The sequence below is a fragment of the Mustela lutreola genome, chromosome 5 (genome assembly GCF_030435805.1).
Source record: "Mustela lutreola isolate mMusLut2 chromosome 5, mMusLut2.pri, whole genome shotgun sequence".
NCBI classification, from domain to species: domain Eukaryota; kingdom Metazoa; phylum Chordata; class Mammalia; order Carnivora; family Mustelidae; genus Mustela; species Mustela lutreola.
Window position 1 is genome coordinate 151,564,646 of NC_081294.1, and position 27,989 is coordinate 151,592,634.

General features: G+C 44.9%; 1 protein-coding gene across 5 annotated transcripts in view; it reads left to right on the forward strand.

Annotated features, from left to right (window-relative positions):
- The first annotated feature begins 3,959 nt into the window (after positions 1 to 3,959).
- Positions 3,960 to 27,989, forward strand: part of RUFY1 (RUN and FYVE domain containing 1) — a 67,417-nt gene continuing 43,387 nt past the window's right edge. For 2 of the 5 annotated variants that reach the window (XM_059175889.1, XM_059175890.1), the window contains exons 1-5: positions 3,962 to 4,262; positions 13,961 to 14,134; positions 15,945 to 16,062; positions 19,819 to 19,920; positions 21,769 to 21,892. In XM_059175889.1, coding sequence (XP_059031872.1) covers positions 3,989 to 4,262; positions 13,961 to 14,134; positions 15,945 to 16,062; positions 19,819 to 19,920; positions 21,769 to 21,892 — 792 coding nt within the window. In that variant the 5' untranslated portion in view covers positions 3,962 to 3,988. Of the gene's footprint in view, positions 4,263 to 13,960; positions 14,135 to 15,944; positions 16,063 to 19,818; positions 19,921 to 21,768; positions 21,893 to 27,989 lie in introns of all 5 variants that reach the window. The other 3 variants (XM_059175892.1, XM_059175891.1, XM_059175888.1) reach the window with 3 other exon arrangements.

A 27,989-nucleotide genomic window follows, 5' to 3' on the forward strand; every position in this document is an offset into this window, starting at 1 on the left:
GAATGTGCAGGCAATGGGCAGAGGGTAGAATCATACTCAGGAGGAAGCAGCAAGCAGGTGAAACTCAAGGCATAGAAAAGGTCCGGGGGCACCTGGGTGGCTCAGTGGGTAAAGCCTCTGCCTTCAGCTCAGGTCATGGTCTCAGGGTCCTGGGATCAAGTCCAGCATTGGGCTCTCTGCTCAGCAGGAAGCCTGCTTCCCCACCCCCCACTCCCGCTTGCCTCTCTGCCTACTTGTGATCTCTTTCTGTCAAATAAATAAATAAAATCTTTAAAAAAAAAAAAAAAAACATTAAAAAAAGAGAAGAAAATAAAAGAAAAACGGGTCCGGGGGTGCCTGGGTGGTTCAGTCGGTTAAGCATCTGCCTTCGGCTCAGGTCATGATCCCAGGGTTTTGAGATGGAGCCCCACACTGAGCTCCCTGCTCACTGGGGAGCCTGCTTCTCCCTCTGCCTGCCACTCCCCCGCTCATGCTCTCTCTCTCTCTCTCTCTCTCTGTCAAATGAATAAATGAAATCTTTAAAAGGAAAAAGAAAAGTGGGTCCGAAGAAGATTGGAGAGGACAGGGAGGATGTAGGGGAGGAGGGGAGAATACAGGGAGGGAGGATTGGACTACATATTTGGGGGTGGGACTTCCTACTTATTATGGCATATTTCAAGCACATGAAAAGTTATAGAAAATGACAAACACGGTAAGGTGTCTTTTAAATTCTACTATTTGTACAGAAAATAAGTATACACAAGAGTGCTCCAAATCACAGATCTTTCTTACCAAGTTTTCTCCAAAGTTGACCTCATATACAGTAAAATTAGAAAGAATTCAGAACTGTCATGTCTGTTGCTAGACTTGACATAGTTACATGCAAACTCAGTCACCTACCCAATTAGGCCCATCACACCGTTTAGAAAATACATATTTTATAATGCCACACTGTCTACTGTGAAAGCTGTTCATAGATAATAAACCTATCAAACACCCAAAAGTTCAAAAAATTAACTATCATATAAAGGAGAAATAAGTCTCTAAAATGCATTTCAATATGTAAATAAGTCACCACTAACACTAAAAGAAATAAGGTAGCCAGACACTTGTACCTAAAATCCCCATGACTGTGACAAACAGCACAGGTATTGTCTTAATACCAAAAGCAACAATATTGTAGGTGATGTGATCTTCTGAAATGGATAATAGCTCTTCGGTTCTGAACAAACCATTGTCACTGCATTCTGGGAGGTTCAGAGTACATTTACGGTAGTCATTTTGCTCACCAGTATTCCCTGCTCTCCTTTCCAGACACTGGTAGGATTGAACTTTTGAACTCTCTCGAAGTTAAAGGAGCAGGTACTTACTCTGGCCAGTGAAAAGTATGTAAGTGGGGGGGCGCCTGGATGGCTCAGTGGGTTAGGCCGCTGCCTTCAGCTCAGGTCATGATCTCAGAGTCCTGGGATCGAGTCCCGCATGGGGCTCTCTGCTCAGCAGAGAGCCTGCTTCCCTCTCTCTCTCTCTGCCTGCCTCTCCATCTACTTGTGATTTCTCTCTGTCAAATAAATAAATAAAATCTTTAAAAAAAAAAAAAAGAAAGAAAGAAAGAAAGAAAAGAAAAGTATGTAAGTGGGGAGGCCTAGATGGCTCATTCGGTTAAGCATCTGCCTTTGGCTCAGGTCATGATCCCCAGGTCCTGGGATCGAATCCCACATCAGGCTTTCTGCTCAGCAGGGAGCCTGCTTCCTCCTCTGCCCGCTGCAACTGCACCCACCGCTTGTGTTCTCTCTCTCTCTCTCTCTCTCTGACAAATAAATAAATACAATATTAAAAAAGAAAGAAAGAAAGAAATGTATATAAATGAACATCGTCACATCAGGGTTGTGGCACTTAGTGGTGATGCAAAATTCTGCTCCAAATGATAGAACTTGCGATGGCCTGGGTCCCCAAGAGGAGGACGATGAGAAGCAAACTTCCGATAAATTAAACCACTGAGATTTGGGAGGTTCTTTGTTACTGCAGCAAAACCTAGTCTGATATAATGTTAAAACCATTTTTCTGGGGCACCTGGGTGGCTCAGTCGGGTCAGCGTCTGCATTTGGCTCAGGTCATAATCCTGGGGTCTTAGGATAGATAGAGCCCCACCTCAGGCTCCCTGCTCAACAGGGAGCTACTTTTCCCTCTCCCTCTGCCCCTTTCCCGTTTGTGTTCTCTCTCTCTCAAATAAATTAATAAAATTTTTTTTAACTATTTTTCTAAAAGGAGTTTATATTTCTATGCAAAGTGGAATATGATCCAGGCTCTGGCCATTATAAATGAGCTCTTCACCTACAAGAATGTCCACTGGCACTGAAAAGTCATGAAAGATCTGGGTCCGTTGCTTGGTAATTTCAGGGCATCTAACTCCCCTGCTCACTGCATTTCAGTAGAGACTGGCAGCAAACCCCTCCATCACGGTGACAGCTCAAACACCATCCCACAGCTCCCCTACTACCTCTGCACCCCACTCTCCCCATAGAAAACAGCTGGCCTTCAAGGACCACACGGTTCATAAACAGGGAATGGAGTGGAGACAGCTGGACCAAAATGCCTGGAGAACCAGGGAGCTTCTAAAGGGACCGCCATTGCCCACTTCACCAATTTGTTGACACCACAGAATAGACTCTGAGTTGCCAAAGCTTCCACTCTTTCAAGAGGGCCAAAATCCAGATTTTCATACCAAATCTTCCGATTTCGAAATGTCTGCAACAATTTTTTTTTTAAAGATTTGAACGCTATGGGGGCACCTGGTTGGCTCAGTGGGTTAAAGCCTTTGCCTTTGGCTCAGGTCCTGATTCTGGGGTCCTGAAATCGAGCCCCGCATCCGGCTCTCTGCTTAGAGGAAAGCCTGCTTCCTCCTCTCTCTCTGCCTGCCTCTCTGCCTACTTGTGACCTCTGTCTGTCAAATAAATAAATAAAATCTTAAAAAAAAAAAAAAAAAAAAGATTTAAACGCTCTGGGAGCCAAACAACAGTTCTCCTAGTTCAATGACTCTGGGAGCCAAACAACAGTTCTCCTAGTTCGATGAGGACCCTGCGTGGCACTTTGCAACGGAAGTGTCGAATGCAAATGAAATGTGAGCTTCCAGTTAGATTCCGTTCTTTTCCAAGTGAGGAAACAGACGGGCAGTGCTTGCCTGCAAAGTGGACCGTGCCAAACGACCCATGGCGGTAACGTCTGCCATGCGCTCCTTCCTGCAAAATCTAACTTCATCATGAAGTAGGTTCCCTTATTATCCCTATTTAACTAATTCATAGAATCCGGACCTTCTGATTCCCAGTCCTGCCAACCTGTCGTGTCTGTAGGGTTTTGTTTGTTTGTTTGTTTTGTTTGTTTGTTTGTTTGTTTTGATCTCAGGGTCCTGGGATCCAGCCCCATGTCTGGCTCTCTGCTCAGCGGGGAGTCTGCTCCCCCCCCAACTGCTTCTCTGCCTACTTGTGATCTCTGTCAAATAAGTAAATAAAATCTTTAAATAAAAAATAAACTAATTAAAATATATATTTTTTTAAATCCTAATTTCTGCCTCGCCTGTCCCAATTCCCTCAGCCGCCCTTCTAGGGCTTGCTCCGAAGCGTGCTGCCGGAAAGAGGCGAAGTAGAAAAAGCACATCATGAAATTAAATCAAAAAGAGGAAATTGAGTCACGCCGAAACTAAAGCCGAAGGGGCTGTGTTCCAAGCCAGGCTGCGGACAATCCCGATGGGGGGAAGGGGGCAAGCCCAAGAGTAATTTTCTGGACACGAGTCTTCCCTACTGGTGGGAATATGGGTGTGTCTTATGTTACGATTTGTTGTTATAATGATTTTCCTGAACCTTTTGGAGGCTAAAGAAAGGAGGGTATAGAGTGGTGAAGAGGAAGGGAGAACTTCGCGAACAGGAAAAAAAAAAACTCTTCCCACCCGCGCGCCCGCCTGCGCGCCCGCCCGCGCCGAGTCCTCCGCCCGTCGTGGCCACGTGACGCGGCCAACATGGCCGACGGGGAAGACGGCTGCCCGGCGGGGCGGGAGCCGGGACCGGAGCCGGGAGAAGAGTTCGAGATCGTGGACCGGAGCCAGCTGCCTAGCCCTGGCGAACTGCGCAGCGCAGCGAAGCCGCGGACCGGGTCGGAGGGCTGGTCGGCGCCCATCCTGACCCTGGCGCGAAAGGCCACTGGCAACCTGTCGGCGAGTTGCGGGAGCGCGCTGCGCGCGGCCGCGGGGCTAGGCGGCGCGGACAGCGGCACGGACGGCGCGGCGCGCGCAGGTAGGCTGCGGCCGGGCACGCCCCGCGCGCGTCCGCGGGACAGGTGGCCGTTTGGCTGTGGGAGCCCGACTGGCGAGGGCATCGAACCTTCGCAGCCTGTCAGACGAGTTGCTCAGAACCAACCTGTTAGCACGCGTCCGTACTCGTGCGCTTTTCGTCCTGCCGTGCAAGCCGAGTCAGGGTAAATGCGCGGGTTTGCACGGGCTGAGATTGGGGCGGTTCCCCTAGCCGACCCTTGTAATTGGGTGCCCCAGACAATGTCCTGACTCCCAGTGGGGGACTTGAAGTAAGGGTAGGAGTTTAAAAGTCCTCAAGAACTGAATGCAGTTACGCTGTCTGCCGCGAATCTCCAGATGCCAGGTCGGCTCGCGCCTGGGCTGTCCCCGCCCACCCAGGAGTGCAAGCTCGGAGGTGAAAGTCAGGAGGCGGTGGTTCCAGGCGAGCGGAGCTGCCAAGTCTTTTGGGTGAGGCGCGCCGGTCACCGCGTTTCTCAGGCTGTGCAGTAGTGTTTTGATTCACCCGTGAGCTCTTCTAGTTCTTTTCAGCCCTTGTTACCCGGAATAGAGTTTCAGCATGTTAGAAGAATGGAAATAATGGAAATACTAAATGATGATATTAAGAGTGTGATTTGGAAAGCCCTGTAAAGCCAGTTATTGAGAGCTGTGCTCACCAATAGAGTAGCCACGACACGCATGTGATGTTCAAATGTTAAAATTTAAAATTCCGGGGAGCCTGGGTGGCTCAGTCCTTAATCTTCTGCCTGCCTTTGGGCTCAGGTCCTGATCCCAGTCTTCTGGGATCCAGCCCTGCATCAGACTCCCTGCTCCGCGGGAAGCCTGGTTCACCCTCTCCCACCTCTCCTCCTTGTATTATGTCTCTTGAAGTCTGTGTGTGTGTGTGTGTGTGTGTGTGTGTGTGTGTGTGTGTGTGTGTGTCAAATAAATAACGTCTTTTTAAAAAAATAAAAATAAAAAATTCCGTTCCATCTTCATAGAGTGCTGTGGGGCAGAGGTGATGGAAGACTGTAGTGCTAAGAACCATAATGTGTCTTTGAGGTTTCTTGATTCCCTCCCACCGGTGTCTTTGCTGCCTAGAAGTCCTCGCTGACACAGCATTGTGAATTGTGAGAATTTCGGTGGTGAAGATGGAGTAGTGAGTGGAGAAAGGTTTACACACGGACTTGTTTTGAGATTCTGGCCATGGCAAGTAGGACTAGCAGGCAGTGAGGCAGCCTGTTCACACGGGATTCTAGTTTCCACTGGTTCACTGCCTTTGCACATACCTGTGGGTGTTTGATTGAGAACCAGCCATGGGCGGCAAGTCCCGAAAGTCAAGGCATAGGGTGAAGTAGAGGCCTCCGAGATTGTGTAGCAAGCAAATAATGTGAGCTGTTCACTGAAAAATGCCATGCTAGTGCCTAAAATAGCACCAGCACAGAATAATTAATAATAAATATTTGCTGACTTACTAGATGCCAGGTATTAGTCTTAGATCTGTGCCTGCATTAATTCATTTAACCTTCAGAATAACCCTGGGTGGTAGCAGCACTGGCTTCCTGCTATGCATCAGTGCAGGCTTTGATCCAGGTGGTCACCTGGGTACTCAGAGGTGCTGCACACGTTATCCTTGTTATCTTCGTTGGTTTTTGTTTTGTTTTAAGATTTTATTTATTTGATAGAGATATAGTGAGAGAGGGAACACAAGCAAGGGGATTGGGAGAGCGAGAAGCGGGCTTCCCGCCGAGAAGGGAGCCCGATGCAGGGCTCAATCCCAGGAGGATCAGGACCTAAGCTGGAGGCAGATGCTTAACGACTGAGCCACCCAGGCGTCCCAAGGGCATTCTCCCATTTTAGAATTATTCAGATATATATTTCCTTCCCATCAGACAGGGGGTATGTGTTACGCCTTTCTCTGTTCTTCCATGGGAAACTTTATTCTCCATGTGTCCAAGTGGCCCTCCACAGCCGGTGCAGCTCGTTTCACAATGAACCACAGTAATGTTTTCCCAGTTATGTTGCTGAACTCACGTTAGCCCCTGAGATGCTAAGTGAAAATTCCTGACAGGAAAGTGTTAAAGTTTTCCTCCTTGTCCACAGAGGGGAATATTGTATTGTAAGACCCTTCAAGACACCAAAGGGCTACTCAAAACTAAAACTCAGATTTATCAAGAATCTCCTTACTCCTCTGTAATTGAGAACCCAACAACAACAACAAAAAAAAAACCCTATGGCCCACTCCCCATCCTGTGTACTCACTCTCTGTACCTCTATATATAGAGGTGACAACAAGCTGTGAGCTGCTTGTATCTGGTCATTGCATCTTCTATAATTTTCTTCTTTTAAAGACTTTATTAATTTATTTGCGAGAGAGAAAGAGTGAACATGAGAGGGGAGAAGGTCAGAGGAAGAAGCAGACTCCCTGTGGAGCTGGGAGCCCAACTCAGGACTTGATACCGGGACTTCAGGATCATGATCTGAACCGAAGGCAGCAGGTCAATCAACTGAGCCACCAAGATGCTCCTGGTCGTTGTAGATGCTGCACAGTGTAAAAGCATTAAAGCAAATTTTGGGACACCTAGGCAGCTCGGATGGTTAAGTGTCTGCTTTTGGCTCAGGTCATGATCCTAGGGTCCTGGGATCGAGACCCGCATCAGGCTTCCTGCTCCTCGGAGAGCCTGCTTCTCCCTCTGCCTGCTGCTCCCCTTGCTCAGCATACTCTCTCTCTATCTGACAAATAAATAAAATCTTTTAAAAAACTAACATTAAAAAAAAAAGCAATTTTTTTTTTTAAGCTAGTGAGCAGGCTTTACATAGAAATCCAGACGTCCAGCTTCTGAAAACTCTGCATTGGACACTGTTGACCAGCATTCCTCTCACCAGAGGGTGATACTTAGCAGGGTTGCTCCCTGGATATTCATAGGGCCCTGGTACCCTCCAGCTCATCCTCCCACAATAGCCCTCATTTCTGTTCCAGGCCTGGCCCCTGCACAACAGTCAAGATTGAGATCCCTGGATAGACCATTTGTTTGGCAATTTAGGAAGTATAGAACTTGGTGATGTCCTGTGTGTGTTCTGATGTGCTGGGCTTTTTTTTTTTTTTTTTTTTTTTTTAAGATCTTGTTTATTTGAGAGAGAGATGTGAGAGAGAGCGCAAGTGGGGAGGAGAGAGAGAAGCAGGTTCCCCGCTGAGCAGGGAGCCTGATGTGGGACTCAATCCCACGACCCCGGGATCTTGACCTAAGCCGAAGGCAGACGCTTAATGACTATGCCACCTAGGTGCCCCATGCTGAACTATTATTAATGAAGCTTAGAGAGGTGAATAGCTTGGCCAAAGTCACAAAGCCAATAAACTTGAGAGATGGAATGGCTCAAAGATCCATTCCATAGCTCTCTAAATTGAGCATGGATGGGAACAGGTGAGTCGTGGAGCAGAGGGATGTGTGGGATGACTGCAGAACACAGCCATGTACCCAGGAACGGTGATAGTGATGTGGGGAACAAAGAAAAATTAAATTTCCTTCCTACCTGAAGCCCACAGACAAGTCCTTGAAACAGGCCCAGTGACGTTCTTCTAGGAACTCTGCTGTCTCAATGTTGATACTCTGCTAAGGACAAAAGACCGTCTTAACCCAACCCCCTGTCCTGTAAGTCTACTTTAAAATACAAAAATTCCTTTGGAAGCTCCCCACCCCCACCCAAGATACGTGTTGGCAATCATCCCCCTAAGCATATAGCCCATGATATACATCTGAAGGGTCTCATGACTAAGGTTTTATTAGATGGTAATAAATGACCTTTTCCCAAAAACAGCTAGCCCACTCAAGGTCCTGGAAACCTTGCTTCTAAAATTCCTTACAAACTTACACTATCCCTAATCCCCTCCCAACTTAAAAGTGTAGAAAACCCCAGTGCCCATGGGTCCTGTTCCCATGTTTTAATAAAACCACCATTTTGCATCAAAGATGGATCAGGAATTCTTTCCTGGCCATTGGCTCTGAACCCCAATGTCTTTCCTACATCAACAGAAGCCACTGCCACCTACTTCTGGTGACCTAAAACACTAGTCTTCATGTTTTTTGCTCACATAACCCCCTACAAGAAGTCATCAGCTTTTAAGGTTAACATATAAAATTCTTCATCATAATTTTAAAGTTTGTTTTCTGGTATACTGTAAATATTAGCTTTTTAAAATAAAAGCATTACATCATTTTTTAAGTGGTATATAAATACCTAAATGATTTGATAAGTACTACCATCCATCTTAAATATAAATAAGTTATTTGAAAACTTTACTTTTTTTTTTTAAGATTTTATTTATTTGACAGAGATCACAAGTACGCAGAGAGGCAGGCAGAGAGAGAGAGGAAGGGAAGCAGGCTCCCCGCCAAGCAGAGAGCCCGTTGCGGGGCTTCATGTGGAGCTCCATCCCAGGACCCTGGGATCATGACCTGAGCTGAAGGCAGAGGCTTTAACCCACTGAGCCAGCCAGGTGCCCCTGAAAACTTTATTTTTTTTTAAAAAAGATTTTTCTTTTGCGTAATCTCTACACCCAGCGTGCAACTCAAACCAAGCCCAAGATCCAGTCACATGCTCTACCAACTGAGCCGGCCAGGAGCCCCTGAAAACTGTACATTTTCCCTTTTACTCCTAAAAAAAAAAAGTAAAATTCAATAAACTTTTTTTGTAACTAAAGCTCTCTCTTATAAAAGTTTTCTTGTGGAATGAATTATCAATAAAATAAGAAATACAAAGTTGACATAAGGATATAACTTTTATACATAAGTACTATAAACTTTTCTTGTTATTGTTTCTCTTAATGGGCTGCTTTGGTTTTTTCATTAGCATATATCCAGAGATGAACATATATGATTCACAGATAAAATATGATGGGACTCAGCATCAATTTTATTACCATTTTTTGTTTTTTTTTCTTTTTAATTTTTTATTTTTTATAAACATATATTTTTATCCCCCGGGGTACAGGTATGTGAATCATCAGGTTTACACACTTCACAGCACTCACCAAAGCACATACCCTCCCCAATGTCCATAACCCCACCCCCCTTCTCCCAACCCTCCTCCCCCCAGCAACCCTCAGTTTGTTTTGTGAGATTAAGAGTCACTTATGGTTTGTCTCTCTCCCAATCCCATCTTGTTTCATTTATTCTTCTCCTACCCCCTTAACCCCCCATGTTGCATCTCCACTTCCTCATATCAGGGAGATCATATGATAGTTGTCTTTCTCTGCTTGACTTATTTCGCTAAGCATGATATGCTCTAGTTCCATCCACATTGTCGCAAATGGCAAGATTTCATTTCTTTTGATGGCTGCATAGTATTCCATTGTGTATATATACACATCTTTATCCATTCATCTGTTGATGGACATCTAGGTTCTTTCCATAGTTTGGCTATTGTGGACATTGCTGCTATAAACATTCGGGTGCACATGCCCCTTTGGATCACTACATTTGTATCTTTACAAACACTTCGTTTGTATCCCTGATGCAGAGTGATGTTGAGCACTTTTTCATGTGTCTGTTGTCCATCTAGATGTCTTCTTCACAGAAATGTCCTCTTCCCATTTCTTGATTGGATTATTTGTTCTTTGGTGTTGAGTTTGATAAGCTCTTTATAGATTTTGGGTACTAGCCCTTATCTGATATGTCCTTTGCAAATATCTTCTCCCATTCTGTCAGTTGTCTTTTGGTTTTGTTAACTGTTTCCTTTGCTGTGCAAAAGCTTTCGATCTTGATAAAATTCCAATAGTTGATTTTCGTCCTTGCTTCCCTTGCCTTTGGCGATGTTCCTAGGAAGATGTTGCTGTGGCTGAGGTCGAAGAGGTTGCTGCCTGTGTTCTCCTCAAGGATTTTGATGGATTCCTTTCTCACATTGAGGTCCTTCATCCATTTTGAGTCTATTTTCGTGTGTGGTGTAAGGAAATGGTCCAATTTCATTTTTCTGCATGTGGCTGTCCAATTTTCCCAACACCTGGTTTGTTTGTTTTTTTAATAGAGAACTCTGGTTCATATAAACAGGAAATAGAAATGGATAGTTTTGTTTTAGTAACTTTGTCAAGCTTTTGAATCCCTTCCAAGTTATATGCCCCAAGTCACCTTGATCTATTGTCAAAAATTATTTTTTGTTCCTTTATTTTTGTTTAAAACAAATGAAAATCACCTGACTTTCAAAAAGATGTTACCCAATCATATTAAATTTCCCAGCCTCAAAATGTTCCCCCCAAAAAGCCTTTACCAAGACTTATCAAATGGAAATTATACTTGTAATTCTTTCAGTAGCTACCGTTTAACCCAGAACACTCAGAACAGTTGGCGACACGTGAATGTTGCTTATTTCATTATACCTTTGCCAACGCAGTATTTTTTGACAAAAGGATTTAGTTTATGTGTACTTCAAATCCATTTTCTTAAAAAACATGGAGCTGTAATTTATTAGAGCCCATCTAATTTATGGAACACATCCTTCAAGTTAATGGTGCATCTCAGGGAGGAGTATTGAGATGGGCTAATTGATTACATATATCTGTGGGAGAAAAAAGTGTTTAATTTTCTGAATTCAGGCTAGCCAGCAGAGAGCTAGAAACCGTCCCCCTCCCTCAAGACCAGCTTTCCTTAACTAAGTACAATAAAGCAACAAGAGGTTGGAAGGCTTTCATGTTTTGGGTGACTTGAATCATCAAAGGAGGCTTAATCTCCACTTGGCTGTGTGGGACTCCCTGGACCCCAAGTGGGTGTGATGTGGTTTTGAGTAGCGTAGTTGGTGAGGCCTGGAGCCAATGGCCACGGAAGAATTCTTGAGACGACTTTGGTGCAAAAAGGTGATTTTTCATGGGATAGGACAGGTAGGCTGAAAGAGCTGCAGCACTGGGGCTGTGCGGAGTGGCTTGAAACATATGTGGGGGGAGGGGGGGATGACAAAGGGAGGTGTCCAAAAGGACTTCCATATGCTAAAGAAGACTCGGGATACTGCAGGCCTTGCTATTGTCAAACTAAGGTTGCTTTTCCCTCTAGGAAAGCATTGGTGTTGAGACAGTTGGGAGTTTCCCGGAGGAGTATTAGACTGTGCCTGCCTCTAGTGTTTGTCAGTGGGGCTACGGGTAATGAGGAAATTTAATTTTATTTACATTCCCTTTTGCCTTTGTTTCCCACATTGCCACGGAGGAGAGGGTGATGTTAGGGCTCCAGGAAATTGAGTCTTTGGGTCTCTGGATATTAGGCTGTTAGTAACAGGATGCTTTTGTCTTGTAAATCTCTAGGACAGTGGTAAACTGATCGACAAGACCCCTGTCCTATAAAGGACTGTGATCTTTATCAGTTAACCATTTGTTTTTCCCTTTCCTTAGTTTTAGGGCAGCCTGGAGTGTCGGGGAGGTTGGGTAGCCTGCTGGGGGCAGGGTATGAGCTTGTGTCCTGTCCTCAGCAAGCCTTCTGCTCCGTCATCAGGCACATCAAGAGGAAGATGTGGGATAGGGAGTGAATCTGTAACCAGGCCGCAGGAATGCAGGAACACCTGGGGGGGGGGCAGGGGGGGCGGTCCCAAACAGACCAGGTTCAGCCACTGGCGGAGAGAGGAGGGGTGGTGAGCCAAGAAACGAAATTTACTGCAGTGAGGGGGAGTAGCATCTCAAAGGTGGGCTACAAAGTGCTGAAAATACTCTATATTTCTGTAAGGAAAATGTGGGGGCAGAGGTCGGTGAGTACAGGCCGGTGGGCAGTAAAGGCCGCGTCCATCCTTGTCTTGGGGTCAGTCACACACGAAGTCTTGCTGGCTCAGAATAGTCCATATGGTAGTTTGGTTCCCATCAGGCGACGCCTGGCCCGCAGACTCTTGCGGGGACGTAAGAGATAAGCAGGAAGGAACTTAATTAGAAAGTACAGAATGAAGTGAAAATAGAGTTGGTTGAAACCCTGTTTCAGAGGGTGAAACCTCGGGGGCTGGAAACGCATCTCCCGCAAACATTTGGGCTTGCAGGGCGCTGCGAAATCCTGGCTCCGCATAATCCTGGCTCTGCATTCCGAGGAGCAGAGCGGTGGTTTGCAGACCTAGGCGTGGTGGCTTCTTGAGCAGTCAATCTTTGCAGATTGCAGGTCTTTATTGGTCCGTTTAGGGTTTCTCCCTCCTCGTGATGAGGCTTTTACAATTTTTCTTTTCTATGCCGATCTCCCGCTCATTAATGCTTTCAAATTTATACATTTAATATATAGGATTCTCTCTAAATTTAAAAATAATTATACCGCCCCTACCCCTTTAATCAACCCATTTTCCTCTGATGAAATGTTCCCACCAACTTTTCTTTCCCAGTAGCTGTCTTTGTGGGTGTCTGAGATTTTTTAGAATGTGTAGTCCCAGGCTGTCTCAGGTCTCAGTAATGTTTACGTAATACCTTTATTATCAGTTCACCATAATACATTACTTCTCGATTCAGCTCTCCATGTGTGCCCTCTTTTATTTTTATTTTTAAAATTTTTTTTTATTTTTTATAAACATATATTTTTATCCCCAGGGGTACAGGTTTGTGAATCGCCAGGTTTACACACTTCACAGCACTCACCAAAGCACATACCCTCCCCAATGTCCATAACCCCACCCCCCTTCTCCCAACCCCCCCTCCCCCCATGTGTGCCCTCTTTTAAACTATCTTTTTGGTTGTATTAATCAATGACCGTGAAATCAAACAGCTATAAGCAAAGGATTAGTATCAATATTAATTTATACAAAATACACAGATCACAAGGATTCACAGAATCCAAGGAGACAATAAACATGAAAAGCCACTACGATCCCCACCCCACCACCACCACCATCTGGCCGGCCAATGTTTCAGACTAGATGTTGGGCAGGTGCGGAGGGGCGTGCGCGGGGTGGTTTTTTCTCCCAGGACGCGGTTAATCGCGTGGAGTATGCATTTTTAATTTCTAGGCTGGCAGCTTTCTGGCATGAGGGGGACACGTGGCAAACATTTGTCATGGGTATCTGATGCCGACGGCCCACAAACTTTTTACTCTCAAAACCAAGACAGCGTTAATAGGATTGAAATGGAAACGTAGCTGAGTTCTGATTGTAGCGGTTTCACATACCACAAAAAAGGGTCGAACTCGTATTGCCCACCCACTGTGGGCTAAAGCTAGGCAGTGAGAATTTGAGTTTGGAGCTCAGGGGCAGAGGCTTTCCCAAACGCACTTGGGTTGACACCGTCGGACAAAGGAACAAGCTCAGAGAGCCGTCTAGGGAGGGTCGGGACAAGGCCACCCGCGCCGAGAACGCAAAATGGCGCCCGTGAGCTTCGTGGGCGTGGCCTCTGACTGAGTCCGTCCAATCGGAATGTCCAGGGGAGGACCACTTGTGGGCGGGGCTTCCTGGAGTATGCCCCCTTCCATTGGTCGAAAAGGTGTGGAAAACGCCAATCGCGACGAGTCTTAGTAGAGCCGTCGCCCTGGCAACGCGCGGAGCCGCCTGGGAGAGGTCTCCCGAGACTGACCCGCGGCTCAGGCTGCACAGGTGCAGCCGTGACCTCCTGGGTTCAAAGGCCGGTTGACTACGAAGTCCATTTATCCGTCCAACCACACGTCCGCGCTCGGAGCTGATCGCCTGGCCCCGCGCCAGGCGGATCTTCCAGCCTCCTCACCCTGGACCACCTTCAGTCCACTGACCAGGCTGTCCCTGTTTGTGCCCCCACAGCTTCCAGGTGCCAGATGATGGAGGAGCGTGCCAACTTGATGCACATGATGAAACTCAGCGTCAAAGTCTTGCTGCAGTCCGCCCTGAGCCTGGGCCGCAGCCTGGATGCGGACCATGCCCCCCTGCAGCAGTTCTTCGTAGTGATGGAGCACTGCCTCAAACACGGGCTGAAAGGTGAGCTTGAGGGGGCCTTCGGGGCGGGGGAGTTCGGGCCAGCTGTTTGCTCCGCATGTATTCATCAGTGCCAAGCCTTGTTCTGGGTGCTGGAGTAACGGCGGGGTCAAAACAGACGCGGGGGGGGGGGTCCCCAGCACGCCAGACCCGACCCGGAGAGCGGCACTAGCCAGGGGAAATGCCACGCAAGGTACTTGTGCAATTTTTAGTGTTTTGATAGCCACGTTTAAAAAAAAAAAAAAAAGGACGGGGCGCTTGGATGGCTCAGTGGGTTCAAGCCTCTGCCTTCTGCTCAGGTCATGATCTCAGGGTCCTGGGATCGAGCTCCACATCGGGGCTCTCTGCTCAGCGGGGAGCCTGCTTCCTCCTCTCTCTCTCTCTCTCTGCCTGCCTCTCTGCCTACTTGTGACCTCTGTCTACTTGTGATCTCTGTCTGTCAAATAAATAAATAAAAATCTTTGTTAAATAAAAAAAGAAAGGAAAAGTAAAAAGAAACAGGTGAAATAAATTTTTAGAACACATTTTATTGACCCCATTATATCCAAAATATTATGATTTTTAACAAAGTCAGTGATTAAAATCCTTATTGATGAGGTATTTTACATTTTTCTTTATTCTACTAAGGCTTAAAAACCCACCAGGTGTTTTATACCACATCTCAGTTGCACTGGCTACATTTCAGGTGCTTAAGAGCACACAGTACTCAGTGACTCGAGGGGACCGCACAGGTCTAGGGGACCAGACAGACGATGAACACAGAAATGAAATTACAAAACGCCACAAATTCAAGGAAGCAGCAAGCGTTTCAGCTAGAGTGAGAGGTGAGGTCTTACTGGGGAGGTGAACTGTGAGCTGAGACCTAAAGGAGAAAGAGTTAGCTGTGCCAAGATTTGGGGCAAGAGCATTCCTTAGTTGGGGAAGAAACAGATAGGCAGAAGCCCCGGGTGAGACGAGGATTGGTTTGAGGAAGATGCCAGTGGGCTCAGAGTGAGAATGGGAGGAGATGAGGTCAGGGAAATGGATTGGGGGGCAGGAGAAGGTTGGGTCATAGCCTTTGGCAGGTCATGTGAGGAGGTGGATTGTGTTGTAAGTGTATCTGGAGGATTTTAAGCAAAGTGAAAAATATGGCCTGACTTAACATTTTTAAGAGAACTTCCTTTTTTTTTTAAAGATTTAATTTATTTGATAGCACAATTAGGAGCAGCAGCAGAGGGATAGGGAGAAACAGGCTCCCCTCTGAGCAGGGAGTTCGATACAGGGCTCGATCCCAGGACCCTGAGATCATGACCTGAGCTCAAGGCTGGCACTTAACCAACTGAGCTACCTTTAGAAGAACTTCTATGTGTGTGAAGAGATTGTGAGGGAGTGGAGAGTGACGAGGTGTCCCTCTTAGGAGCAAGGAGACCCATTAGCAGCTTATTGGCAGCAATTCAGATGAGGGATGCTGGTGATGATTTGAAATCCAGCATTGATGTTGACATCAGGTAGAAGGGAGAAAGGGGAAGGATTTCTACTGTGTATATATACATATTGTATATGTGTGTATAAATTTATTTGTTTATTTGTTTGATTTCATGGGCAATAAATACTTAGAGTAAGCATATATAGTCAGGGTATCACAGAAACCCTGTCACCGGAGGAAGGGAGAGCTCATTTGTTACCTGACATCTCTGAGTCCCCAGGACTAAATCGGGGTTAAGCAGTAGAGCTGTGTTGCATTGTCCATTTGGCTTTTGGGAGAGAAACTGTGGGCGCCTGAGGACATTTTGCAACCCGCTCTTGTGAATAACACTTTTGTTTTCCCTTTTAGTTAAGAAGAGCTTTATTGGCCAAAATAAATCTTTCTTCGGTCCTTTGGAGCTGGTGGAGAAACTTTGCCCAGAAGCATCGGATATAGCCACTAGCGTCAGAAACCTGCCAGAATTAAAGTGAGTGAGAAGTAGCTAACACTGATTTAATGTTTGTTTTTTCTTTTTTTTTTTTTAAAGATTTTATTTGTTATTTATTTGACAGACAGAGATCACAAGTAGGCAGAGAGAAAGGAAGGGAAGCAGGCTTGCTGCCAAGCAGAGAGCCCGATGCGGGGTTCGATCCCAGAACCCTGGAATCATGACCCGAAGGCAGAGGCTTTAACCCACTGAGCCATCCAGGTGCCCTGATTTAATGTTTTTTTTTTAAAAAAAAAAAAAAAAAAAGCCAGCTCCCTCATATTTACCCATTTCTCAATTCCTTGCTGCTAAAACTTTTTCTAATTTAGAACAAATGGTAATATGAGCCACACTCCATTTAAACTTTAGTCTCAGCTCTGCTACTCATTATCCTCAAGATGTTGAGCAAGATTTGTTCCTCCCTAAGCCTCAGTTTCCTTATCTTTAAGATGGGGACCTGTAGGTCACACTTAGGTCATGTAGTTTGAAAAGGTGTTATGAGGCAGCTGGCTGGCTCAGTTAGGAGAACACGCGACTCTTGATCTCAGGTCATGAATTCAAGCCCCCATGTTAGGCATAGAGATTACTTTTTTTTTTTTTTTTTTTTTTTTTTTTTAATTTTATTTATTTATTGAACACAGAGAGAGAGAGATCACAAGTAGGCAGAGAGGCAGGCAGAGAGAGAGAGAGAGGGAAGCAGGCTCCCTGCTGAGCAGAGAGCCTGATGTGGGACACGATCCCAGGACCCTGGGATCATGATCTGAGCCGAAGGCAGTGGCTTAACCCACTGAGCCACCCAGGCGCCCCCATAGAGATTACCTTAAAAGAGAGAGAGGGAGAAAAGATACTGTTACCTGAGAAGCAGTTACAAAAGTAAAAGGGTCATCATCAGGCCCCTGGAATCTGAGTTTTGGATGCATCTGGGCAGTTTTCAGAATATAGTTCAGGCCAGATTTTAGCTTCTGGGATATGGGACATTTGTGAAAAGGTGAGACAAATCATTTACCATATCGGAGTTCGCCCTTGGGATCCCCATGCATAGGCTCAAAATTTAAAAACTTGACAGAATAAAAACAAGGCATCATCATGAAGTTGACATTTAAAAGGGGACCTAGAGATCCCTAGGCCCATTCAAATAGCACTGTGCAGTCTCCTGCAGGGGGATACCACTGTCCAGCCTCAGATGCTTCTCCTGGGGAGGCAGCCTGTTCTGTTTTCAGATAATAATCTCCAGCTTTTACTAGGGGCCTGCCATGTCCCAGGCATTGTGCTAAGGACATTTCAGGATCTCATTGAATTCCTCACAACAAAGCCTCCAGGAAAGCTGTTAAGCACGGTTCAGCAGCTAAGTAACCTGCCCAAGGCTCCTTGGCAAGTGAGTGGTGGAGCCACGAAGAGAACACAGGTCTGTGGGATTCTGGAAGCCTCTAAGTCCCATTGACTTCCATTGCTGCAGAGCCCCGTGCGGTCTTCTCAAGGTGAAATTGAAGCCTCAGTCCCTGTCCCTAATTCAGCCCTTGAGCCTAGCCCACAGAAGATGAAAGCCTTTTGCACCATGACAACTTTCAGATACTATTTGATGAGCTCTCAGGCGCTTTCCACTTCTACCTTGTTTCAGCAGCTCCTTCTGTGGTCCTCCTGCCCACCCCTTCCATCCAGCTCCCTCCTTCTGAGTGAGGCCGGGGCAGGGGGGCGGGGGGGGTGGTTGATGGAGTCCCGCTGCGGAGTCCCAGTGCGTTCAGATTGCCAGACCGGGGTTGTCCCTTCTCCTACACTCAGACCTCTGTTTCCAGTTCAGCATGAGAGGCAGGTTTGAAGTCTTGTATTAACAAAGAGCTCACTGTCTGCCAAACCCACTACCTCTGTTCCCTTCTTAACTCTTTGGCTATGAAGAGGTGACAGGCTGTCCGAAATCCTCCCCTGTCTTCCCGAGACGGAAAAACACAATAGTTCCCTTCTCTTGATGCCTGCAGAGAAGTAGCCTCACCAGGGGCCGTGTTGGGAAGGACTTTTCTTTTTTCCTATTTCATTAAATAGTTTAAAAAGTTCTAAAATTTGGGGGGTGGAAGCGTAGTTTGAAACTTGGCAGGGTATGTTTGTATCCTGAGGAATCTCCCTCAAGTTCAGTTTCCCCTAATTGAAATGAAAATATCTTACATAGTATGACCCCGTCACCCAAGGTTTTTTACTGTTTTCAAGTCATGGGTGGTGTTTATTTGTTTGTTGTTGTTTTAAGATTGTTATTTATTTATTTGAGAGAGAGCACTGGTTGGGGAAGGTGGAGGGAGAGGCAGAGGACAAACACACCCCCTCTGAGCAGGGAGCCCAACGCGGGGCTGGATCCGAGGACCCTGGGACCATGACCCGAGCCGAAGGCAGGCACTTAATCGACTGAGCCACCCACGTGTCCCCACAACATCATTTTTGAAATGGCCACATAGCATTCCTTTATGGAGCTCATCTTCTTAACTCCCCTTTGGGCCTTGTGCTTTTCTTCAGTTTTTCATTATCTGAGGAGTGTGGCAGACTTTCTCCACACATACATTTTTATGTGCATTCTGAATTATTTCCTTACCACACATTATTAGATCTCGAGTTTTGATACCCTGATCAAATCACTGGCTGGAAGTGTGGTGCATCATCATTGCCAACAGTCAGTATCTTTTTTTTCTTTACTTCCTTTCCTTTTTACTCCAATTTAAGCTCATTTATTTGGGAGTGGGGAGGGGAGGACTTCAAAGCCTTTTGTACTGATGGAGTTGGATTAACCCTTACGGGCCTGGCTCCTGGAAGCGGCCCCCATAGCTCTCTTTGGTGCAGACACTGATTACAGGAGCGCCTCGACTACTTTCTCGGAGGTCACAGATGCTGTCACTCTGCCTGGAACAGAATCTTTCTTTCCTCAAGCAGTGTTAGGTCCACAGCTGGGAGGCTTTTGGGTTTCTTCTGATGCTTAGAGCAGGCCTTTCCCAAATTACCTCTTTGAGACCGGCTGCACAACAGCATGAACATACTAAATGCTAGTGAAGTGTACATGTAAGAAGGTGAATTTTTATGTTCTGTGTATTTTGCCACAATTAAAAATAAAGTTTCACCTTTGAGCTAATGCCTAGGGACGTGAGACTTCAACACATCAACAAACACTATGTTCCAAATATTAATTTTTTTTAAGATTTTATTTATTTATTTGACAGAGACACACAGTGAGAGAGGGAACACAAGCAGAGGGAATGGGAGAGGGAGAAGCAGGCTTCCCAGCAGAGCAGGGAGCCCAATACAGGGCTCGATTCTAGGACCCCGGGATCATGACCTGAGCTGAAGGTAGACGCTTAACAACCGAGCCACCCAGGCACCCCTATATATTAATCTTTTGAAGAAATGTTTATGCAGTATACTAATCAGCTATTTCCTGGCCCCATGTGAAATTTTATGAATCTGTGCCATGTTTTATCTAATTGTATTTATTCCAGAAATCGGATTTTTTTGTGGCTTGAGAGTTTTTTTCTCTCCTCAAAACAAACCAGAAATACATGTCCGTGATACAAAATTCGAACTGTACCCAGAGGTTTGCAGAAAGCTATTTTCTGGGCCTTCCCAGACTTTGCTGTATCTGGGCCCCAAAGCTGCTATTCCCACGGTCTTCCCTGTGTTCACATGCACGTACATGCGGGAATACGTGTCTCTCTTCAGCTAAATTGGGGACTTGGGGGTTTTTGATGTCATGCTTTAACAGTTTGCTGCTTCACTGAATTCCAGGACGGCTGTGGGAAGAGGCAGAGCCTGGCTGTATCTTGCACTCATGCAGAAGAAACTGGCAGATTATCTGAAAGTGCTCATAGACAATAAACATCTCTTAAGGTATTTTACCTCCTGTCTTTGCTTGTCTTTTGCTCTGTAAATACTTAGAACATCGTTCTGGAAATGATTTGGAATTAAAATAGGAGTATATGATGTACACCGCTTTTATTTGAGTTATTGTTCATCATAAACATCCTGTGGCTTGGTTTTAGGGTTTTTCTTTTTAAGATTTTAATTGTAATTTTTTTATTTTTTAAGATTTTTAAAAAGATTTTATTAATTTATTTGACAGGGAGAGACACAGCAAAAGAGGAAACATAAGCAGGGGGAGTGGGAGCAGGCTACCTGCTGAGTAGGGATCCCTGACGCAGGGCTGGATCCCAGGACACTGGAAGCATGATCTGAGCTGAAGGCAGACGCTTAATGACTAAGCCACCAGGTGTCCCATGTGGCTTAGTTTTTAAAGAGTATTTCATTTTTCGAACTTGGGTATCTGAAAGTCATTTTGAATGAAGATTCCTACTGCTTTTCATTTGGAAAAGCCTTTTCAAAGATAATTCTTCAGAAATACCTAAGATTAAGAAGCAGGCAACCCACTCTATTAAACTTCAATGATACGGTATGTATTAGATTTATTGATAATAGGGGGAAAATGCCTTTAAAACTAGAGGCAGTGGACAATTTTAAAGTATAAAAACCTGCCTTTTATAAGAGAGAATACCTTTGTTACCTATTTTAGGATTCCATATCATCTTATAAAATTTTCTATCTCTTAGCATCAATGACAACTAACTGGCTGTCCCTGAAATTGATGACTGGTTCGTTTTTGATACTCACATGTAAGCACAAATAATCCTCACAAAGGAATATTTTCCTAGAACCTGGGAATTTGGAAGGGGAGACTCTCCCTAGAGTTAGCGTTTTTTTGTCTGACTGAGTTGAAAAGTATGGCCTGCCACTCAGAATTTTTCATTGTTTGTAAGTCATGGCTTATTGCACATATCTTTACATGATAAATAGGGATTTCAAATACTTCATGTACTTTGTGCTTTCAGTACAATTACACTGAGTAACTTTGAGGTGCAGATTTTGTTCTGATGAACTAACTTTTTTTAATTGAAGTAGAGTTGATACACAATGTTAAGGTAGTTTCAGGCATGCAACAGAGTGATTCCACAAGTCTACACTATTGTGTTGTGCTCACAAGTGCACTACCATCTGTCGCCACACAAAGTTCTGACAATACCATTGGCTGTATTCCCCGTTCTGTACCTTTCATCTGCATGACTTCATACCCTAATTCTTAAGTCACCGAGTTCTCGTGCGTACACACACACACACACACACACAGAGTGGGTAAATGAGCACATCCTTGGTGACCAGGAGCAGTAGTAGATGGGGAATGGAGTCCCCCTGCGAAGGGCGGAGGCGACTGGGAGGTAAGGAAGTAAACGAGCCAGTGTGGCTCCGCGGGACACAGGGAAGAAGGAGGGGTTTTATTCTTGGAAGTGAGGGGCTGTGGGATTCCCGCTTCCTGATGGCATAGTAGTACACTGCAGTGTGGAAGAAGGCGCCAGTGGGGACAGGCAGGGCAGAGTGATGGTTAGAAGCACGGAAGCCAAGAGGAGATGGGGGGGATGAGATCCGGGGTCCAGACAGAGGAGTCAGCCTTGGACTAGAGGCGGGAGGAGCGCATCCTCAACCACAGGAAGAGAAGAGGGGCCAGAGAAAAAAGAGCAGCACTTGAAGCGGGGACAAGAAGTGGCACCAGAGAGTTGCTGGGTACCTGGTGAAGCTGGCAGCCTGGCCCATCCACTGAGGGGTGAAAGGGGAGGGCGGGTCGGGGAGAAGGGGTGGTGAACCTCCCTTCCTGACCAGCCGGCCGCCTGTTGTGTCAATCTGTTGCAGTGAGTTCTATGAGCCCGAAGCATTAATGATGGAGGAAGAAGGGATGGTGATTGTCGGTCTGCTGGTGGGACTCAATGTTCTTGATGCCAATCTCTGCTTGAAAGGAGAAGACTTGGATTCTCAGGTAGGATGGGAGTCTTGGCTCTTGGTGGAATTCCTTCTCTGGGCCTGGGATTTTACACAGGTCTGTGTATGCGTGGCCAACCTTCTTGGGGGCAGATGGCAGAGGGTGTTTGCTCCAGGGCTGTGCCGGGTGTTGTGCTGGGGTGGGGTCCGGGCCAGGGCACGGAGACCTACTAAGTTAGAGGCCAGCCTCAGTTTTCAGGCCATTCATACCATGCTAACGGCCATGCTTTTGTCCCTGGAGCTTTGAGAAGCTGTTAGAGGTTTTTAAGCAGTGTGCCGGCATAATCAGGCCCGGATTTGAAAAAGAGCAATCTAGCAACAATCCAGGAGATGAATTAGACATGGCCAAGAGTGGAGACATCAAAAACATGGAGCAGACAAGTCCCCAAGGTTGGGTGTGGACCAGAGGATAGAGTTGGGAGAGGCTGGGGAAGGGAGTAGGTGCAGGGGGCATGAAATGAAAGCAGGCAGCAAGGAGCAGAGCAGGACCGCTCTCCTTTCTACCTGCCCAGGAGCGGGTGACCAGGACTGAGGCCTAAACTCCTAGCGGCAGGGACAGTGAGTGAGTGGTGGGGGAGACACATGTAGCTATGGCTGGGCCGCTGCCTGGCCTTCTTCCTGCCACAAGTTCAAATTCAGATCTGTAGAATCTAAAGCTTCCCCTAATCCCTCCGTACCCAAGCCACTCCTTCCTATTTTTCCCCCAATGGTTTTGTTTCTGCATGTTGAAATGTTTCAAAAAATACAGAGAAGTGTTTTTGAAAAGAACCAGCGCCTCAGAATCCTAGTCCTCAAGAGACAGCTGAATGATTTAATGTTACATTTTGATACCTATCTTTTCAACACATGAATAAAGGTGTGTGTGTGTGTGTGTGTGTGTGTGTGTGTTTTTTTTAGAGGTATTTGGATCTTTCTTTCTTTCAACCAAAAAATACGATTATTCCAGGCACACCCATTTTGTAATTTTTTATTTGACACTGTGTCCCACGTGGCTCTCAATGTCAGGAGAGATATGTGCTATTTAAATGGCTACACAGTAGAAGCATACTTTAGAGAGACTGTGTGTGACTTGCGTTCCAGACCACTGCAATTAATCACATATCTCAGTAGAGTGAGTCATGATCTCCTTTGGTTTCCCAGTGCATATAAAAGTTATGTTTACACCATACTGTAGCCTATCAAGTGTGGGATAGCATCATATCTTTAAAAAAAATCAATGTGTAAATAAATAATAAAAATAAATTAAGCTAAGTAAATTAAACAAAAAGTCAATGTAAAGTGTTTTTTAAAGATTCTATTTATTTATTTGAGGGAGTGCAAGCAGGGTAGAAGGTCAGAGGAAGAGGAAGAAGCAGAATCCCTGCAGAGCAGGGAGCCCAAAGCAGGGCTCAATACCAGGACCCCGGGACAGACACTTAACTGACTGAGCCATCCAGGTGCCCCATATCTTAATTTTAAATTACTTTCTTGCTAAAAAAATTCTAACCATCATCTGAGCTTCCAGCGAAAGTCCTAATGAATGATCACAGATCATCATAACAAATGTAGTAATAGGAAAAGTTTGAAATCCAAACTTTTGGTGATGACCAAAATGTGACACAGAGGGGAGAAAATGCTGTTCGGAAAACGGTGCTGATAGGCCTATTCAACACATGGCTGCCATAGACCTACCCCTTGTAAACATGCAGTGTCTAGGAAGTGCAATAAAGCAAAAGGTAATAAAACAATGTATGCCTGGATTCATTTGATGAGCGTACCATAATTTATTTAACCAGGGCTGTATTAACGGAGGTTGATTCTGTATTACAACAGTACTATAAACATCCTCATGCCTCTTTGCACTGTTGTCCATTAATTTCCTTAGGATAAATTATGGAATTTCTGTGTTAAAGTAAACATCCTACATCAGTGTGACGATGTTATGATGAGCACCTTGATCTTTTTCAATCTCACAGACCAAAACAGCTCCTCTCAAATTTTCATTTTTTTAAAGCATGTTTAGTTTTGGTGGTTTGTTTTGTTTTGTTTTGTTTTGTTTGAAGATTCATCTTAGAAAGAGAGAGTGTGCATGCATTGGAGGAGAGGGAGAGAATCTCAAGTAGACTCCCCACTGAGCGTGGAGCCCCACGTGGGGCTGGACCTCACAACCCTGAGATCGTGACTTGAGCCGAAATCAAGTGTCAGTTGAAGGGTGTCAGTTAAGCATCTGCCTTCAGTCATGATCTCAGGGTCCTGGGATCAAGCCCTGTGTTGGACTCTCCATTCAATGAGGAGTCTGCTTTTCCCCCTCTCTCTCTACCATTCCCTCTGTTCATGTGAGTACATACATGTGTGCTCTCTCTCAAATAAAATATCTTTTTTTATTTAATTTTAAAAAGTCACTTAACTAATTGATCCACCTAGGCGCCCCTATTTATTTTTTAAAGTAGGCTTCATGCCCAACATGGGGCTTTAACTCAAGATCTTAGGATCAAGAGTCACATGCTTTACCATCTGATTTAGCCAGGTGCCCCACCAGATTTACCTTTTTGAAAACTCTGGAGGTCAAGTATTTTTTGCATGTTTTATTTGCCATTGGTGGTTCCATTTTTGTGACTCCCCCTTCCTGTTCCTCCCATTTTTCTGAGTCTTCCATTTTTTCTACTTTATTATAGATTAATAAAGAATATAATTTATTATAGATTCTACTTTATTATAGATTAATGATATTAACTGTCAGAATTTTGGTTCAGTTTTTTTTCTGATTTCTTCCAGCTGTTTTCCCTGCAAGGAAAGAAGGGCTTTTTTGCAGTCAAATTTATTTCTTTTCCCCAAAGATTGTTTTTACATAATCTCTGCTCCAACCATGGGGCTGGAACTCAGAGCCCTGAGATCAAGAGTTACATGCTCTACTGACTGGGCCAGTAGTCACATTTAATGGACTTTTTCTTTTTTCTTTCTTTCTCTTTCTTTCTTTCTTTCTTTCTTTTTTTCAAAGATTTTATTTATTTATTTGAGAGAGAATGAGAGCGAGAGAGCATGAGAGAGGAGAAAGTGAGAGGGAGAAGCAGACTCCCCAAGTACCTGGGAGCCCGATGCGGGACTTGACCCTGGAAGTCTGGGATCGTGACCTGAGCCAAAGGCAGTCGCTCAACCAACTGAGCCACCCAGGCGCCCCTAATGGGCTTTTTCTTTATCCCTTCTAAGGTATTGTGCTTAGAAAGTCCTTCCCCATCTAAAAATTAACCTACTTTTAAAAATCAACTATTTTTTTACATTTAAGTAATGCCTGTCATTTATTTTGACATAGTGTGAAATGGGAGTCTGGGTTTCATTTACAAACACTAAACCAGTTTTCTCAGTATCATGTATCAAGTACATTTTTCTACTAATCTGAGATTTCACCTTTATTATGTGTGAACTATCCCTAATCCACTGAGGTTTATTTCTAAATTCAAAGGCCTAGTCTCTGAATCTCTTTATCTTATGTCAGTAACAGTCCTTTTTTGTGTTTAAGATTTTATTTATTTATTTGACAGAGGGAGTAAACACAAGCACAGGGGGAGGGGGAGGGCAGAGGGAGAGGATGCCCCACTGAGCAGGGAGCCTGACTCGCGGCTGGATCTCAGGACCCTGATGTCAGAACTTGAGCTGAAGGCAGACACTTGACCGAACCACCTACCCTTCCCTGTAGTGTTATTTATTGTTAATTACCATCATTTAAGAGACAGTCTGAGGAAACCTAGGAAAAGTCCTCTGAAATGACAGTTGTCAGCTGTTTCATTCATTTTTTAGTTTAGTTTTTTTTTTTTAAGATTTTATTTATTTATTAGATCACAAGTAGGCAGAGAGAGCGGGGGAGCAGGCTCCCCGCTGAGCAGAGAGCCCAGTGCAGGGCTCGATCCCAGGATCCTGGGATCATGACCTGAGCCGAAGGCAGAGGCTTTAACCCACTGAGCCACCGAGGCACTCCTCATTTTTTAGTTTTAAATAGAATTTCCATATGTTAGGGCGCCTGGGTGGCTCAGTGGGTTAAAGCCTCTGCCTTCGGCTCAGGTCATGATCCCGGCGTCCTGGGATCGAGCCCCACATCGGGCTTTCTGTTTGGCAGGGAGCCTGCTCCCCCCGCCCCCCCCCCTCCGCCTGCCTCTCTGCCTACTTGTGATCTCTGTGAAATAAATAAAGTCTTAAAAAAAAGAATTTCCATATGTGTGTCTGTGCTCAGGGTAGAATTTTTTTTTTTTTAAATTCTAGTAGACATGTAGCATTATATTAGTTTCAGGTGGACAGTGTAGTGACTCGAGGCTTCTGTACATTTCCGTGCTCTGTTCTTCAGCTCAGTGCCTCTCATATGCCACCAGGAGGTGTGAAGGCTTGCTGCTGGTGTCTGAGGGATCCTCTTATGTTTAGAAAGTACTGTTTCAGTCTAATTTATTTCCCGTTTTTATTAAAAATGAGCATGCAGTGCCATCACATACCCTTTTTTGGGTGTCTTTTGAAACATCTTATCTTTTATCCCATAAATATAATGGAATTCATACATAGGTTTGTGATATTACCTGTTGTGATATTATCTCTGCATTCCTAAAATAAACCCAAAGTGGCCATCGCGCATTATTCTTCTAGCATACGCCTAGATTTCACAGGTCTTTGTCCCTTCACGGTGTCAGAATTGTGTTACTCATAAAATAAGGCGGCTAATGTTCTTTTCTTGTTTTCTGTAACTTTATTAGAGCAGGAATTTTTTTTTTTATTTGAAGGTTTCTTCCTGGTATGACCTCTTCAGCTTTATGCTGATTTTTAGTCACATATTTGTTTTTTTAAAGATTTTATTTATTTATTTGACAGACGGAGATCACAAGTAGGCAGAGAAGCAGGCAGAGAGAGAGGAGGAAGCAGGCTCCCTGCCAAGCAGAGAGCCCGATGCGGGACTCGATCCCAGGACTCCGAGATCACAACCTGAGCAGAAGGCAGAGGCTTTAACCCACGGAGCCACCCAGGCGCCCTGGTCATAGTTCTTTGACCACTTTAATTTTTTACTTAGCTCTTGGTATGTGTACTGGTTTCCTATGGCTTGGAATGATTTTTTAGTCACATATTTTTCCAAAAGTCATTTATTTCATTCAGATCTATTAGTTATATGAGAGTATTCCTTTATAGCGTCTTAAAATCTCACTTTCTCATTTGCAATATTGTGTACTTGCCAGTAAATACCAATCATACTTGATAGAGATTTGTCTATTGTGTTGAGTTTGAAGAATCAGCCCTTGCTTTTATTGATCACTTTTGCTTTGGGAGAAGGGCTTTATTTGCTTTTTGATCCATTAATGTCTATTTGAGTGTTAACTCTCTCTCCTTTCCTTCTTTCTTTCTTTTTTCTTTTTTAAGCTTTTAATTATTTGACAGAGAGAGAGAACATGAGCAGCGGGGAGGAGCAAGGGGAGAGGGAGAAGCAGACTTCCCGCTGAGCAAGGATCCTGATGCGGGACTCGATCCCAGGACCCTGGAATCATGACCTGAACCAAAGTTAGATTTTAACCGACTGAGACACCCAAGCATCCCTCTCTTTCTTTCTATTGTTGGGTGTGTGTGCTTTTTTGCAGTTGAAAATGTATTTCTTTTTTATTTATTTTATTATTTAGGGTATTTTTTGTTGTTGTTTTAAAGATTTTTATTTATTTATTTGACAGAGAGAGATCACAAGCAGGCAGAGAGGCAGGCAGAGAGAGAGGAGGAAGCAGGCTCCCTGCTGAGCAGAGAGCCTGATGCGGGGCTCCATCCCAGGACTCTGAGACCATGACCTGAGCGGAAGGCAGCGGCTTAACCCACTGAGCCACCCAGGCGCCCCTTATTTAGTTTTTTTAAAATTTTATTTTTGAGTAATCTCTACACCCAGTATGGGGTTTGAACTCACAACCCAAGATCAAGAGTTGTTTGCTCCGCCCACTGAGCCAGCTAGGCGGCCTTTATTTCTTTTTATTATTAATTTTATTGCAAAAGAAATGTGCGCTTGTTGAAAAAGGTTTATATAGAAGCATATCAAATGAAAAGTAAAATTCAAACTCCTTTCTCCCTTCCCCTGTCAATCTCACTCATCCCCACAGAGAACGGTAAAA